The sequence below is a fragment of the Eleutherodactylus coqui genome, chromosome 3 (assembly GCF_035609145.1).
Source record: "Eleutherodactylus coqui strain aEleCoq1 chromosome 3, aEleCoq1.hap1, whole genome shotgun sequence".
Classification (NCBI taxonomy): Eukaryota; Metazoa; Chordata; class Amphibia; order Anura; family Eleutherodactylidae; genus Eleutherodactylus; species Eleutherodactylus coqui.
In genome coordinates, this window is record NC_089839.1 from 310,124,910 (window position 1) to 310,139,697 (window position 14,788).

Sequence of the window (14,788 nt, forward strand, 5' to 3'; positions counted from 1 at the left end):
ACACAGAATTTCCACCGGTGTGCAGGAGGCCTTACTAATATTATTACCAGTACTACAATTAATGATACTAACATAACTGATATAACTTCTACAACTCCTATTTATTATAACCCTACTACTGGTATGAATATTAGTACTACCCCAAAATACTGCAGATGTTAATACTACCGCATCTACTGGAGGTAATGCTACACCCAAAACTGCTAATTATAATGAACATTATTATTGCTGCTACTGTTATTAATACGGCTAGCATTATTACTGAAACCAATATGAACACCTCTATGTAGATTAATGATAATAAGCTGCACCTGCAGTTACCAGCGCCGGCCACAGCATAGGGGTTGGAGCTAATTGTATGTTGTGGTGCTGACAGCGGGCACCTGAGCGGCTGATCATCCGGGGTCCTGGCAGTAGACCCAAGCCAATCAACTACTGATGACTTACCCTGAGCATCCTCCATACTATTTTCCTGGAAAACCCGTTTAATACAACTATTATGACTATTACTACTACTGCTAGTATTCATACTACTATTACTGCTATCTATATTAAAGCGACCCTCCAGTTTCGGGACAGGAGTGGATGGGGGGGGGGGGGGGTTCATTACCTGCAGTCGTTCTTCTCAGCTCCCCTTTGATCTGTCTGTTTCAAGCTCTCCAGTAATTTTTCAACTACGTAATGCACAATATGACCTACTGTCTGATTGGCTGGTAGTGATCACATGATCAGCTCTGGCCAATCATAGAGCAGGTATAGTGCATTGGTAACCTAACATGACCATTACATTGCGGGAATAAGGTAATCTGAAGAGTGTGTTGGCCAACTTGGACGGTCAATAATCGGACCCAGAACTGGCGGATCGGAGGGACAGCAGAGATGAAAAACTGCAAGTAATATACCCCCCCCCCCCTCCAGTTCGGGAACAAGGAGGTTCATTTAATACTGCTATAACTACCAGTGCCAGTAACATAACAGGGTTGTCCAGGTGTAAACTACTGGTGACGGTCCTCAGCGGGGGTCCGCTTCTCAGGATCCCCCATTCACTTCCTTCCTCCGTGTCGCTGTCTGCCCGTCTCCTCTCTCTTGTTCTGTGCATTGCAGTAATTGCCGCTTATCTCCGCAGAGCCTCCCATCGTAGCCACCAGTGAGGAGGTTCGAAGATTTCCACCTTCCAATTCGGGGCAGCAGCTCATCGTGGCGATCATCGGCTCCGTGTCCGTTACGTGTTTCACCATCATCGTCGCGCTTCTCGCTCTTTTTTGCATTAAAAAGAATTTATTCCATCGCAGGAGAATGTTCACGTATCAGTCCGGATCCGTAAGTGACCCCTCCTCCGATGTCCGACTTACCAAGTAGAGGGAGGGGGCAGGGGGGCAGCAGTCTCATCCGGGCCCTGAGGGACACAAAGAAGACCCCAGTATTATAAATGGCACATGGTAGGTGGGGCCCCTAGTACAGACTTTGCTTTGGGGTCCTGGAGATCCATCTTCGCGTTACACCCCCGATAAGAGAAAAATCTGAACTCTTTTCCAAAAACATCTGCCCACTAGGGGGCAGCATGTCTGACAATTATCTTTCTCCACTCTAGATAAAGGGCCAGTAGTCAGTCTGCGGATTGTATTCACTTGTACAGTGGAAAGGTCATCTGACTAGTAGAAACAGGGTAGTGTCCCTTTAAGAACTAACCAAACTGTAACATTAGCAAAAGCATCACACAGCAGATGTAACAATGTCACAATTTTATGGGTATCACACAACAAGCAACTAATATCAGAACATAGATGCATGATTACTGGTGTTCACTAGTGAAAGAAGCTGATAACAGAGGACAATAGCCTGCAATTAGCTGTAGATGGCCTTTTGTTTTTAGCCTGGGGCTGCCCTGTCTTCTCCTCTTCATTGGTTGGGGGGTATGCAGGGATATTTCTGATGATACTAACTGCCACATTTACTCTTAAAGGGAGAGGAGACCATCCTGCAGTTCAGTTCGGGGACGCTGACCCTCACCCGGCGCCAGAGACCCCAGACCGAGCCCTTCTCATACCCCATCCTGGACTGGGCGGACATCAAGTTTGAAGATGTGATAGGAGAAGGGAACTTTGGTCAAGTCATAAAGGCCATGATCAAAAAAGACGGAGTGCGGATGAACGCCGCCATCAAAATGCTGAAAGGTAAAGACGCGCTTATCGGAAATCACCGACCGCAGATCAGTAATGTGTCCGGACAGGAGGAGCGGCTGTTACATTCATGTGAAGAAAAGGGTTAACGACCTTATCATTTACACCAACATCTAACACGCAGGAAGTTACACTCCTTGTCAGCAGCATTGTCATTAGTATATCTGCCTGAGATGGAACTGCAGGCCGAGTTTTTCAGCCAACAGACAACTTCTTCCAGGGGCGCGATGGTTTTTTGGCAAAGTGCGATTGTTCTCAGTAAGAGAAACCAAGTCATCTTGTAGATAGGATGCCTTTAAAAAAAATACATGATGTTATTGAGAGCTTTCGGACCTAAGTCTCATTTACACGCAAAGTTGATCGCTCAAAAGTCGTTCAAAAGATAGGATGATTGACAGTTTGAGCGATCATTTTGCATAAGCTGCTAATGGGCACTAATGCCCATTTGTAGCTTATTACCTTAATTTGCATGTTAATTAGCCTCCATGAGCTGTATGCAGAGAACAGCAGGTGGTCTGTTCTCTGCAAACAGCTCTTTTGTTCTGCCATGGGACTGCAGCTGAATACAATGATATCAGTGCTCCTGTGGAGAATCACAGTCCCTGCTATTAGCTCTCCGTCCGAACAATGGATTTTAGGCTCAACTAAAATTTATCGTTTGGACAAAAAGTAAATGATGGCAGCATTTACACGCAACAATTATCCCTCAAAAGACATTGTTTGAGCAAATTTTGAGCAATAATCATTGTTTGTAAATGGGGCTTTACGCAGGGATTCTTCCTCAAGGCATAATGAAATGGATTCAAAGAGGCATTCATATATATATATATGCGCAGTGACTGAGGCGCCGGGCCCACACCTGAGGAGATGGCGGGGTAGCTATTAGGGATGTCATGGTGGCACTACCACCTCTCCCCTGAGGAATGCGTGCAACCCTTTACCAAGGCCCTGGCAGGCCTCTCCAGGCAATGCTGGTGATGCGGTTACTTGTATAAAACTCTGTAGTGATGACGTTTCAGGACATGTCACGGGTGACGCCAACATTCCATCCACTGTGGTGACTCCGACGATGGTGCAATAAACAGTCGGCACACACAGGGCTGTACTTTGAATAGACTGAACTGGGAATGGTCAGTAAAGCTTTTCTTTACTGGAACATCCAACAGGGATAACACACAATAGTTCTTGCAATGGAGGATTGGCATTAAGACAACTTCTGTTTGTGAGGAGGGAGGGAGGCAACTCAGGGCATTTTGATACATACAGTCCACGTTATCTGTAGGATCACTCTCCCGGACGACTTCTCTCACTCTCTCTACCGGCAGACACTCACTGTTTGGTTGTCTGACAAGGCACTTTCTCCATCCTTCCATGGCAGATTTCAACCTCTATTCCAACTGGGGGCAAACGGGGTATTCTCCATTCACAGCATATGGATATACCGCTCCGCTTCCTCCATATTAGATAGGCCTAGGTGGGGGGTATCTCTTGCTCACGGGCGGTCTTGCAGACTCCCTCGTTATCTTCTAGAGGGCTTGATTCCTCACCCACTCAGACTAGACTCCACCACTGTCTCCTTAGCAAGACCAACAGCCAAGACAAAAGACAGACCAGCACATTTGCACACTTGCAGACACGTATATCTTTCATGCTCACGTGACAACATAGACCACACACAAACTGCTACATTTTCCAGACAGACCCAGACATTAACCTCTTGCACGCTGCAGCTGTGCAATACACATAAAGCACCGACAAGACAATTGCACAGAGCATCCACATTAAAGACATGACATTTATGGCCAATTATGGAATATATATATATTACACACTTCAGGCCACTACATATACAGATATAATTATGACAAGCACAGACATGGTGGGATTAATTTACACTTAAATACTACAATACAAATACAAACATAGATGTGCTGCCTCTTCCAATTCATTTCTTTATACCTTGATGAAGGGCCCCGTGAGGTTCAAAAACTCTCTATAACATCATGTATTTCTGTCAGCCATTAGAAGGTCTCATCTACAAGATGACTTGGTTCCTCTCACTCAGAACAATCACACTTTGCTCTACTGGATAACACCGGACCAAACCTTGTTTTTGGTTCTTTGCAATGAGAATATTTGCTTTATTTATCTTGCACTGAGCAGGTGTTACATCATGGCTTATACTCCAGTCACATCAAGAATTACATCACATTCTCCTGTTACATCATGGCTTATACTCCAGTCACATCAAGAATGACATCACATTCTCCTGTTACATCATAACTTATACTCCAGTCACATCAAGAATGACATCACATTCTACTGTTACATCATGGCTTATACTCCAGTCACATCAAGAATGACATCACATTCTACTGTTACATCATAACTTATACTCCAGTCACATCAAGAATGACATCACATTCTACTGTTACATCATAACTTATACTCCAGTCACATCAAGAATGACATCACATTCTACTGTTACATCATGGCTTATACTCCAGTCACATCAAGAATGACATCACATTCTACTGTTACATCATGTCTTATACCCCAGTCACATCAAGAATGACATCACATTCTCCTGTTACATCATGTCTTATACTCCAGTCACATCAAGAATGACATCACATTCTACTGTTACATCATGGCTTATACCCCAGTCACATCAAGAATGACATCACATTCTACTGTTACATCATGTCTTATACTCCAGTCACATCAAGAATGACATCACATCCTACTGTTACATCATGTCTTATACCCCAGTCACATCAAGAATGACATCACATTCTACTGTTACATCATGTCTTATACTCCAGTCACATCAAGAATGACATCACATCCTACTGTTACATCATGTCTTATACCCCAGTCACATCAAGAATGACATCACATTCTACTGTTACATCATGGCTTATACCCCAGTCACATCAAGAATGACATCACATCCTACTGTTACATCATGTCTTATACCCCAGTCACATCAAGAATGACATCACATTCTACTGTTACATCATGGCTTATACCCCAGTCACATCAAGAATGACATCACATCCTACTGTTACATCATGGCTTATACCCCAGTCACATCAAGAATGACATCACATTCTACTGTTGCATCATGGCTTATACCCCAGTCACATCAAGAATGACATCACATCCTACTGTTACATCATGTCTTATACCCCAGTCACATCAAGAATGACATCACATTCTACTGTTGCATCATGGCTTATACCCCAGTCACATCAAGAATGACATCACATTCTCCTGTTACATCATGGCTTATACTCCAGTCACATCCAGAGCTGCATCCATTATTCTGTTGCCACATGACATCTTATACTCCAGTCCCATAAGTTGTAATAAATGTGGCCCCAAGTGGGAAGAACCCCTGCAAAATCGGCATAATCATTCAAAAAGACACTTTTTTGGCACTTATGACTCTTTGGCACACGCTGGATCAAAATGTGTCCAAGTTGTCTTTACTACAGAAATGCAGCTTTTGTGACGGCTCAGCGGGCGGCTCCTTAAGGAGTCTTCAATTAATCTCCACTGTCATCCTTTATTTCCAGAATTTGCATCAGAGAACGACCACCGAGACTTCGCCGGCGAGCTGGAGGTTCTGTGTAAGCTGGGGCATCACCCCAATATCATCAACCTGCTGGGGGCCTGTGAGAACAGAGGTAACGCACCCACCGGGGCGCAGCCGGCATTCCCAGCATGTGCGCCTGTATTTATTAAGCATATTGGCGCTATTTTTTGCATGTTTTCTGTTGGAGGTGGGGTCAAATCTGGAACCGCCCAGAGGCGGAGTATTCATGAGAACCTGATGCCCTGTTCACACATCATCATCCAGCATTCTAGCATTTACTATGGAGAGCGGCACTTTATTTTATATGGCGCAGATGATTTCTCATGGAGTTTCCGCAGGGGGCCCAGATGTGGCGCACCGACTGGGCGAAATCGACACGTGGAACTCAATGCAGATCCACCTCAGATATCTGTCGTGGATTAAGCATGTTTTTACACGGATTTTCTTACGAATTTCTGTGTGTTGCAAGATACTTGTACGGGAGAAGAACGCGTTATTGTAAATGTATTTATAGGCGCGCCATTTCTCTCACAGTGATGCTCTAGTTCCAGCCTGCGCTACTTTATATATTTCCTATGGATGAGTTAAGACACTCGCACTGCAGTTCCATCGCACTCACAAGTTTCATGCGCGCGCGATACGACTTTTTAATTTTCCTATTGAAACAACATACATATTGCATGTAATGTGATGCACATATTTTTCTCGCAAAACGTATCGCACTTGCAGACAAAATCGCAGGTTTTACGGTGTGATATCCGTTGCAGTTTCTCGGGCCAATATTGCGCTCGCCTGTGTATATGCAGCCTTAGGTGGACTTCGGCCCAATATCGTGCACAAGCGCTGTACCACCGGATGTGAGGCACTTTTCTGTAAAAACGCCGCCCATCACTTCAGTGAGGTTCTGATCCTTTGGCGCGGCTTTCAGCTGCGTCGGAGGATGGGCAGGTGTTTCCTGTTGTTCTCAATGGTAAACCTCGCATTGCTCCTCGCACGCCATGGGATGGGTTTTCTGTCCCATTGAAAACAGTAGGTAATGCATTCTGAGGGAACAACCAAAGATCGGACATGCGCAATTTTTTTCTCGCACCACAATAGGATGCTGGAAAGAAAAAAAAAATGCTCATATATGTGACCCCATTGGGGTTGATATTCACATGAGATTTGTGCGTCTCGCAACACACAAATCTTGCACGATTTTCTTGGCCGTGGGCAAGCGGTCTTAGATGCACATTAGAGAAGTCTGACACAAGGATCAGGATCAGCTGAGGATTTGTTACAGTTGCATCCAGTGCAGACCATCCTCTGAGGGCTGCAGACTGTTACAATGTATCGAGACAGGAGCGGTTTGTGCTGCTGATCTGTTTCGCTCATAGAGGATTCAGCAAGAAAAAAGTTCCCATTCACTGACAGCAAGCTGAGATTTTCCAAATATCCCGGAGAATTCAGCCGGCAATTACTTCACATCTATTGCTGCTCTTAAAAAGAAGATCTTCATCGTTCTTGCAGGATATCTCTATATCGCCATTGAATACGCGCCGTACGGGAACCTGCTGGACTTCTTACGAAAAAGCCGAGTCCTGGAGACGGATCCTGCATTCGCCAAGGAGCACGGGACGGCGTCCACCCTGACCTCACAGCAGCTCCTGCAGTTCGCCTCAGATGTAGCAAAAGGCATGCAGTACCTCAGCGAGAAGCAGGTGAGATGAGGAGGAGGATGATGGTTGTTATCCTCCGTGCGTGCTGCGCGACCACCACTAATGGCAGCCGATAGAGAACATCACCCAGCTTTCTACAGATCCTGAACGCAAATAAATCTGCTGGGACGTTCCTCATCTGTGTTGCAGTCTTGCTTGTGCACCAGGAAGAGCAGGATGAGCAGCGCTGCAGGTGATCGTGTCTGTGCTTCACCTTTGTTGTCCTCTTAGTTCATCCACAGGGATCTCGCTGCCAGGAACGTTCTTGTTGGAGAAAGTATGGATGCTAAGATCGCAGATTTTGGGCTTTCAAGGGGAGAAGAGGTTTATGTGAAGAAGACGATGGTAAGTGATGAGCATGACCTATAGATGTACGAATGTAAAGAGAGACTGTGAGCTACTCCTGTATACTGACACCATCTGTAATACTGCAAATATAGTTGTAGATACCCTACATGATAGTGCTGATCGTGCGTTACATCCTGTATCATACTCCAGAGCTGCAGTCACTATTCTGCTGGTGGAGTCACTGTGTACATACATTTCTTATCTTGTACTGATCCTGAGTTACATCTTGTATTATACTCCAGAGCTGCACTCCCTATTCTGCTGGTGGAGTCACTGTGTACATACATTTCTTATCTTGTACTGATCCTGAGTTACATCTTGTATCATACATCAGAGCTGCACTCACTATTCTGCTGGTGGAGTCACTGTGTACATACATTTCTTATCCTGTACTGATCCTGAGTTACATCCAGTATTATACTGCAGAGCTGCACTCACTATTCTGCTGGTGGAGTCACTGTGTACATACATTACTTATCCTGTACTGGTCCTGAGTTACATCCTGTATTATACTCCAGAGCTGCACTCACTATTCTGCTGGTGGAGTCACTGTGTACATACATTACTTATCCTGTACTGATGCTGAGTTACATGTAATATTATACTCCAGAGCTGCACTCACTATTCTGCTGGGGGAGTCACTGTATACATACATTACTTATCCTGTACTGATCCTGAGTTACATGTAATATTATACTCCAGAGCTGCACTCACTATTCTGCTGGGGGAGTCACTGTGTACATACATTACTTATCCTGTACTGATCCTGAGTTACATCCTGTATTATACTCCAGAGCTGCACTCACTATTCTGCTGGTGGAGTCACTGTATACATACATTACTTATCCTGTACTGCTCCTGAATTACATCCTGTATTATACTCCAGAGCTGCACTCACTATTCTGCTGGTGGAGTCACTGTGTATATACATTACTTATCCTGTATTGATCCTGAGTTACATCCTGTATTTATTCCAGAGCTGCACTCACTATTCTGCTGGTGGAGTCACTGTGTACATACATTACTTATCCTGTATTGATCCTGAGTTACATCCTGTATTTTACTCCAGAGCTGCACTCACTATTCTGCTGGTGGAGTCACTGTGTACATACATTACTTATCCTGTACTGATCCTGAGTTACATGTAATATTATACTCCAGAGCTGCACTCACTACTCTGCTGGGGGAGTCACTGTGTACATACATTACTTATCCTGTACTGATCCTGAGTTACATCCTGTATTATACTCCAGAGCTGCACTCACTATTCTGCTGGTGGAGTCACTGTGTACATACATTACTTATCCTGTACTGCTCCTGAGTTACATCCTGTATTATACTCCAGAGCTGTACTCACTATTCTGCTGGTGGAGTCACTGTGTACATACATTACTTATCCTGTACTGCTCCTGAGTTACATCCTGTATTATACTCCAGAGCTGCACTCACTATTCTGCTGGTGGAGTCACTGTGTACATACATTACTTATCCTGTACTGATCCGGTCTTACATCCTGTATTATACTTCAGAGCTGCACTCACTATTCTGCTGGTGGAGTTACTGTGTACATACATTACTTATCCTGTATTGATCCTGAGTTACATCCTGTATTTTACTCCAGAGCTGCACTCACTACTCTGCTGGTGGAGTCACTGTATTATAGTATGTTAGGCTGAAGGGAGACAATGTCCATCCAGTTCAGCCTGTTTCCACCCTCTCCTTGTTGATACAGAGGAAGGCAAAAAAAAAAACAATGATGCAGGAGCCAATTAGCCCATTTGGAGGAAAAAAATTCCTTCCCGACTCCATAATGGCAGTCAGAATAATCCCTGGATCAAAATTTCAGTTCCTACCTGACTCCAAGACCCGGATCCACAACCCGCTGGTCACCTAATGTCTATATCCTGTAATATCATAGCTCCCTAGAAAGACATCCATTCCCTCTTAAACTCCTCTATGGATTTTGCCATCACCACCTCCTCAGGCAGAGAGTTCCACAGTCTCACTGCTCTTACAGTAAAGAATCCATTTCTATGTTGGTGATGAAACCTGCTTTCTTCTAGACGTAGCAGATGTCCTCTTGTTACTGTCGCAGTCCTGGGTATAAACAGATCATGGCAGAGATCCTTGTATCGTCCCCTCATGGATTTATACATAGTTATTTGGTCGCCCCTTAGCCGTCTGTTTTTCAGGGTAAATAATCCCAGTTTTGGTGCCTCTCTGGGTATTCCAGTCCCGTCATTCCATGTATTAGTTTAGTCGCTCTTCTTTGAACCCCCTCCAGTACTGTAACATCCTTCCTGAGCACCGGTGACCAGAACTGTGCGCAGTATTCCATGTGGGGCCTGACAAGTGCCTTATATAATGGAAGGATGATGTTCTCGTCCCTCGCCCCTATACCTCTTTTAATGCACCACAAGACCATATTGGCCTTTGCAGCAGCTGATTGGCATTGATTGCTCCAGTTTAATCTACACTCCACTAGTACCCCTAGGTCCTTTCCCTAGCAGTACCCCATTTAGTGTATATTGGTGACATCCGTTTCTATGTTCATAACCTTGCATTTATCAACATTGACCTTCATTCACCATTTTTCTCCCCAAGCCCCCGACTTATCTCGGTCCTCTTGTAGCCGCACATTGTCCTCCGTTGCATTAATTATATTGTATAATTTTGTGTCATCTGCAAATATTGATATTTTGCTGTGCAGCCCCTCTATCAGGTCGTTGATAAATATATTGAACAGAATGGGGCCCAATACTGAACCCCGTGGCCGCCCGCTAGCGACTGTGGCCCAGAGTATGAACCATTTATTACCACCCTCTGCTTCCTATCTTTGAGCCAGTTCTTTACCCAGATACACACGTTTTCACCCAATCCGAGCTTCTCATTTTATATATCAGCCTATTATGCGGCACGGTGTCAAATGCTTTAGAGAAGTCCAGATATACGAGATCAATAGACTCTCTCAGGTCCAGCCTAGAGCTTACTTCATCGTAGAAGCTGATCAGATTGGTCTGACATGATCAACCCTTCATGAATCCATGCTGGTGAAGAGTTATACTGTTGTTCTCCTTTAGGTATTCTAGGATGGCGTCTCTCAGAAACCCCTCCAATATTTTTCCAATGATTGAACTGAGACTTACCGGCCTGTAGTTACCAGGCTCCCTTCTTGACCCCTTTTTGTATATTGGAACAACATTGGCGATGCGCCAATCCAGTGATACAATGCCAGTCTCAATAGTGTACATAAATATAAGAAATAGTGGTTTAGCTATCACATCACTTAGTTCCCTTAGAGCCCTTGGGTGTATTCCATCTGGGCATGGTGATTTGTCAATTTTATCTTTTTTAACCGGCTTTGCACTTCCTTCTTTGTTAGGCAGGTGATACTTTGTGAGGGGTTCGTTTTATTCCCCTGCATCTTGTGTAACATTTCTTTTTCCTTTGTGAATACACTTGAGAAAAAACCTATTTAATAGATTTCCCCCTCCCCCCCCCCCCTTCCCATCATCTTCTATGGTTTCTCCTTCATTATTTGTTAAAGGGCCAGTGCTCTCAGTGCAAATCCTTTTACCGTCTATATATTTGAAGAATAGTTTAGGGTTATTTTTGCTCTCTTTGGCGATGGGTCTTTCTGCCTCTTCTTTGGCAGTTTTATCTTTTCCTTACATACTTTGTTTTTTTCCCTGTACGATTTTAGCGCTTCGCTGCCTTGTTGCTTTAGTAGTTTGAATGCTTTCTTTTTTTCGTTTATTGCCCCTCTTACCGTCTTGTCGAGCCACATTGGTTTCCTTTTACTTGAAGTCCTTTTATTTTTAAAGGGTATGAACTGCTCACATGAGGTGATTAGGATCATTTTAAACTCCTCCCATTTGTCCTCTGTACTGACATTTTTGAGGATGTTGTCCCAATTAATGTTACCGATAGTAGTTCTAAGCTGATCAAATTTTGCTTTACTAAAGTTTAGTTTATTTGTCGCTCCCTGATAAGGCTTCTTATTAAATGACAGCTGGAAGTTAATTATATTGTGGTCACTGTTCCCCAAGTGCCCCTCAACCTGCACCCCCATTATTCGGTCCAGTTTGTTAGTACTAAGTCCAGAGTGGCCCTCCCTCTAGTTCGTTCCCGCACAAGTTGGGTAGGGTAGTTATCTTTAATTCTTCTCAAGAACTTATCACCCCTGTGAGATTTGCAGATTTCCTCTTCCCATATTACATCTGGATAATTAGAGTCCCCATGATAATTACTTCCTTGCAGTTTGACACCTCTTCTATCTGCCTTATTAATAAGTTTTCAGTTTCTTCTTTTATTTTTGGTGGTCTATAGAAAACCCCTATCAGGATTTTTTTTTCCCTCCCTGTATTTCTACCTATAAGATTCCACGTGTTCATCTCCTACACCTATATCTTCTTGTAGCTTTGGCTTTAAGTAGGATTTAACATACAGACATACCCCTCCCCCTTTCTTGTTCCCATGGTGTCTTCTGAAGAGATTGTACCCCTGTAAATTCACCACCCAATTGCACTTATCATCAAGCCATGTTTCAGTTATTCCTACTATGTCGTACTTTTCTTCAGACATTCTTGCTTCAAGCTCACCCACTTTACTGATCAGACTTCTTGCATTCGTTGACATATAATTTATATGGTTGTTTTTGTTCTTTATATTCATTGTGCTACTAATGATACTATTAGCTGTTCTATCAGTTCTAACTGTACTAACCCCTCCCCCTCAATCAACCCCCATTTCCATTACTTGGTCACAGGTCACTATCTACACTGTCTTCCCCCTTATTACTCTTTCCCTCCCCCCCCCAGAGTCCCTAGTTCAAACTACTACTCCAGAGCTGCACTCCCTCTCCTGTTGGTTTCTCTTGTTGACAACCACACCCCTAACATTTTAGCCTTTGTGTAATGCAGGGAGCAGTACTGCGCCTGGTGAAAACAAAACATCCCTCAGATTTGAAATCACCCGGGGCAAACCTGGTACAGATGCTGAACAAGCAGGGACTCCTATGCAATGATAAATGGGTGAAGTCCACCCATCGAAGCATGCAGTTAATTAATTAACCAGACAGAGGTAAAGGTAACATTAGACTCGGGATCATTCATCATAAAATCACAAAAGTAGAACCCGTTCTTTTCCGTGAGTCTATTTATGTTGGCGATTTTCAGTCTCGCAGCATCTGCACTGCAATGCATTATTGCTTCTTTATCACAGGCCATGGCAGACCCGGGCGCCACTGGCCCTCCACTATTACATGGCGGAGAGTTGATAATGTAACAGAGGGAGTCAACATAGATTGCAACATGTAAGGGATTAACAGCGGGGATCGGTGTCCTTGCTGATCCCCGCTGTTGCACAGAGATCGGCTATTAGTCACAGCTAGCTTAGCTTCTGGGCCAGTGCCATCCATAGGATGTAATGTCCATTTGCAGAAACTGCTTCCCACCCAGGATGTACATGTAGGGCCCATTCACACGGTCGTATGCAGATTTCAGTCCATGAATATGGAATGTATTGAAGGACCAAAACGACGTGTATTCTGTGTGTTGTGTTATTTTGCATGTGTGAGCGGTTTACACATAGAAAAACAAAATTCAACGGTCCCATTGATTTCCTGGGTATGACGTAATCGCGAACAGCAGGCCATTGACTACAATCCATCATAAGGACCAAATTAGGACATACTGCAAAAATTGCATGAAAAATGCAGACATTTGAATAAACCCATTGAAATCATCATTGTTACCTTCTGGTTTCTACAATGTAGCAACTCACAGCTATTGGCTCTCTGATACATATTTTGTAGCACCAGGATATACATTAGATGTCAGGCTCCACCCCATTGTCAGCTGCACATAGTCATGCAGCAATTAAGCTCCTCCCAGAATGGGAAGGTATTTAAATACTTTTAAATGATTTAAATTTAAACAATCAGAGATGTGATTTTGCCTCTTTCTTTCGCCCCTAATGATGGTTTCTGTTCCCCAGGGTCGCCTCCCGGTACGCTGGATGGCCATCGAGTCCCTCAATTACAGCGTCTATACTACAAAGAGTGACGTGTAAGTTCCACCTATAGGGCGAGGGTCCGCTAGTGCTGTGTTCCTTGATGCTCCCACGTTATAGCAGCAGGTCTATAAGATATTTAACCCTTTCTTGTTTTCCCCCAATAGCTGGTCCTTTGGGGTCCTCCTCTGGGAGATTGTCAGTTTAGGTGAGTGAAGATTTTTTTTTTTAGCTTCTTGTAGTTGAAATGAACATTTAAACTGAACAATATTGTATCAGCTGCGGATAACGTATCAAATCAGATATCGTTACACACGTTTTACAGATTTAAAAAAATGAAATGTTGCAGTTTTCACACTGGCCACTAGAGGGCACAATAGACTGATACTTCTTGTTTACAGCAGTTCAGGCGTCTGCTTTGTTATGTAGACTGGGAGAGAAGGAGAAGAGAGGAGTCTTCTCATCATTAGAGGGTGGGATAACGGGAGTCATTTCATTCTCATTAGACGTTATAAACCCATTTTAACCCCTTCCTGCTGCAGCCCTTTTTGTTTTTTTTCATTTTTGTTTTTTCCTCCCCAGTTTTAGAAAAGCAGAACCTTTTTATTTGTCCAGTGACTCCGCTCTGTCAGTCTGATTGTGGGGACATCCAACTTATAACGTTGTATTATATTGTACTACTTATAAACAAATACCTATAAAAAAAAACTGCTTTCTGTCGTGATTTTTTGACCCCCATAACTATTTTGCCGAGGATAGCGCAGTTTTTATTGCTACTGTTTTGGGGTACAGACGACTATTTGATCACATTTTGTTTAATTTTTTCTCAGAGACGCGATAACAATAAAGTGCAATCCTGGCGTTGCATTGTTTTCTGACAGTATTCACCATGCGGGATTAATAGTGATAGTTTAGTAATTTGGACTTTTACAGACTCGGCGATCCCAACT

General features: G+C 43.7%; 1 protein-coding gene and 1 long non-coding RNA gene across 2 annotated transcripts in view; one reads left to right on the forward strand and one right to left on the reverse strand.

Annotated features, from left to right (window-relative positions):
• Positions 1–14,788, forward strand: part of TIE1 (tyrosine kinase with immunoglobulin like and EGF like domains 1) — a 57,529-nt gene that overhangs the window by 40,774 nt on the left and 1,967 nt on the right. Inside the window, exons 14-20 of the mRNA XM_066597911.1 lie at positions 1,127–1,320; positions 1,964–2,174; positions 5,762–5,872; positions 7,291–7,481; positions 7,710–7,823; positions 13,824–13,894; positions 14,006–14,046. Of these exons, the coding sequence (XP_066454008.1) occupies positions 1,127–1,320; positions 1,964–2,174; positions 5,762–5,872; positions 7,291–7,481; positions 7,710–7,823; positions 13,824–13,894; positions 14,006–14,046 (933 nt within the window). The remainder of the gene's footprint in view (positions 1–1,126; positions 1,321–1,963; positions 2,175–5,761; positions 5,873–7,290; positions 7,482–7,709; positions 7,824–13,823; positions 13,895–14,005; positions 14,047–14,788) is intronic.
• LOC136621988 (uncharacterized) overlaps positions 1–14,788 on the reverse strand; it is a 398,847-nt gene that overhangs the window by 14,549 nt on the left and 369,510 nt on the right. The gene's annotated exons all lie outside the window — the stretch shown is intronic.